Source organism: Tupaia chinensis, unplaced genomic scaffold (assembly GCF_000334495.1).
Source record: "Tupaia chinensis unplaced genomic scaffold, TupChi_1.0 Scaffold000161_1, whole genome shotgun sequence".
In the NCBI taxonomy this organism is placed as follows: Eukaryota; Metazoa; Chordata; class Mammalia; order Scandentia; family Tupaiidae; genus Tupaia; species Tupaia belangeri.
This window is the reverse complement of record NW_006159632.1, coordinates 1,748,520-1,749,703: the sequence shown is the minus strand read 5'-3', so window position 1 is coordinate 1,749,703 and position 1,184 is coordinate 1,748,520. Positions and strand designations below refer to the sequence as shown.

At 63.4% G+C, this 1,184-nt stretch overlaps 1 protein-coding gene across 1 annotated transcript in view; it reads right to left on the bottom strand.

Annotated features, from left to right (window-relative positions):
- NID1 (nidogen 1) overlaps positions 1-1,184 on the bottom strand; it is a 54,443-nt gene that overhangs the window by 12,155 nt on the left and 41,104 nt on the right. Inside the window, 1 exon segment of the mRNA XM_027770855.1 lies at positions 1-39. This exon segment is cut by the window's left edge and continues 155 nt beyond it. Coding sequence (XP_027626656.1) covers positions 1-39 — 39 coding nt within the window.

The following is a 1,184-nucleotide window of genomic DNA, read 5'->3' as shown; positions in this document are numbered from 1 at the left end:
CAGGTCCCGTCTGAATGGGGGGAGCCACCGTACTCAGACCTGGGGGCAGAGGTCACTGAGTGAGGCTGTGCAAGGAGCACTTGATGCGTGCACACACCGGCCGTGGCACCAGTAACTCGCCACCCGATGGCCGTTTTCTATCGTGAAGCAGCGGAAGCCCCCCGCCCCCCCCATTGGGGCGTTTGTGCAGAGCACACGGGCAGTTCTCCTTGGAGGCTGGTGAGAAATGGTGCTTTCCTGCTTTACGGAGATGAGGCGGCCGTGTGTGGTCCGACTTGGATGCAGGCTAGGGCAGTGAGTGGCAGCAGTGACACCAGCAATGACCACACCTGAAGGCCCTGCTCAGCGAGTCGCACTCCAGGGACAGGGCTGAGCCTCTTCCTGCCAGGGGGCTCACCAGTACGCTCACCCTGCACCCTGTCCCCAGGCCGGCTGGACAGCCCGGGCTCTGCATTCTATGGAGCGAGAAGCAGGAAGCACCCTCTCTGGGGCCTCGAGAACAAGATGATGGTGAAGGGCTCATGGTCCTTCGGATTCGGCTGTGCCTCCTCTTTTACCTGCTGGCCGCAGCCCTGGCCAGGTTCCCAGGCCCTGACAAGGCCCAGGAGATGCTCACAGTCTGCCCAGCGGGGCAAGGAAAGCTGAGCAGATGCACACAGACGGGGCGTGTGCACACAGGGCTGCACCTCTCAGGCTTCATCTCCTGCTCTGTAAGGTGAGAGCTGGACACGGCCATGGCCAAGGTTATTCAGCCGCGTCTCTGGTCCGCCTTGCCTATGATGCCCAGTGGCAGACGCCAGGCTGCCGGCCTCTTCTCTCTCTCTGGAACCTACCCGTGTGTCCCTGGATTAATCCTGAACACTGCCACAGCCTCTGCCCCCCCTGCAAGGGTGCCCACGCCTGCATCTGAGCCTGCACTGTCCTGAGAAAGTGGCTCTAAGCCTGCCCCTGCTTCCTGCTGGCTCCTTGGGGTCCTTGGCCCTTGCCGAAGCCCTCCCCTGCCTCCCTGCACCCAAGGGACACGGAGTCGCAGCCTGCCCTGTGCTGCCCAGCACGTGCCCCAGGCCCGATCAGAACCCTGGTCCTGGGTGTGGCTTCTGGAAAGCGACTCCCACGGGTCTGCTCCACACGAGCCAGTTCCTCCTCAGCCCCGGGCCCGTCCACTGCCCCCAAAGTTCCACTCC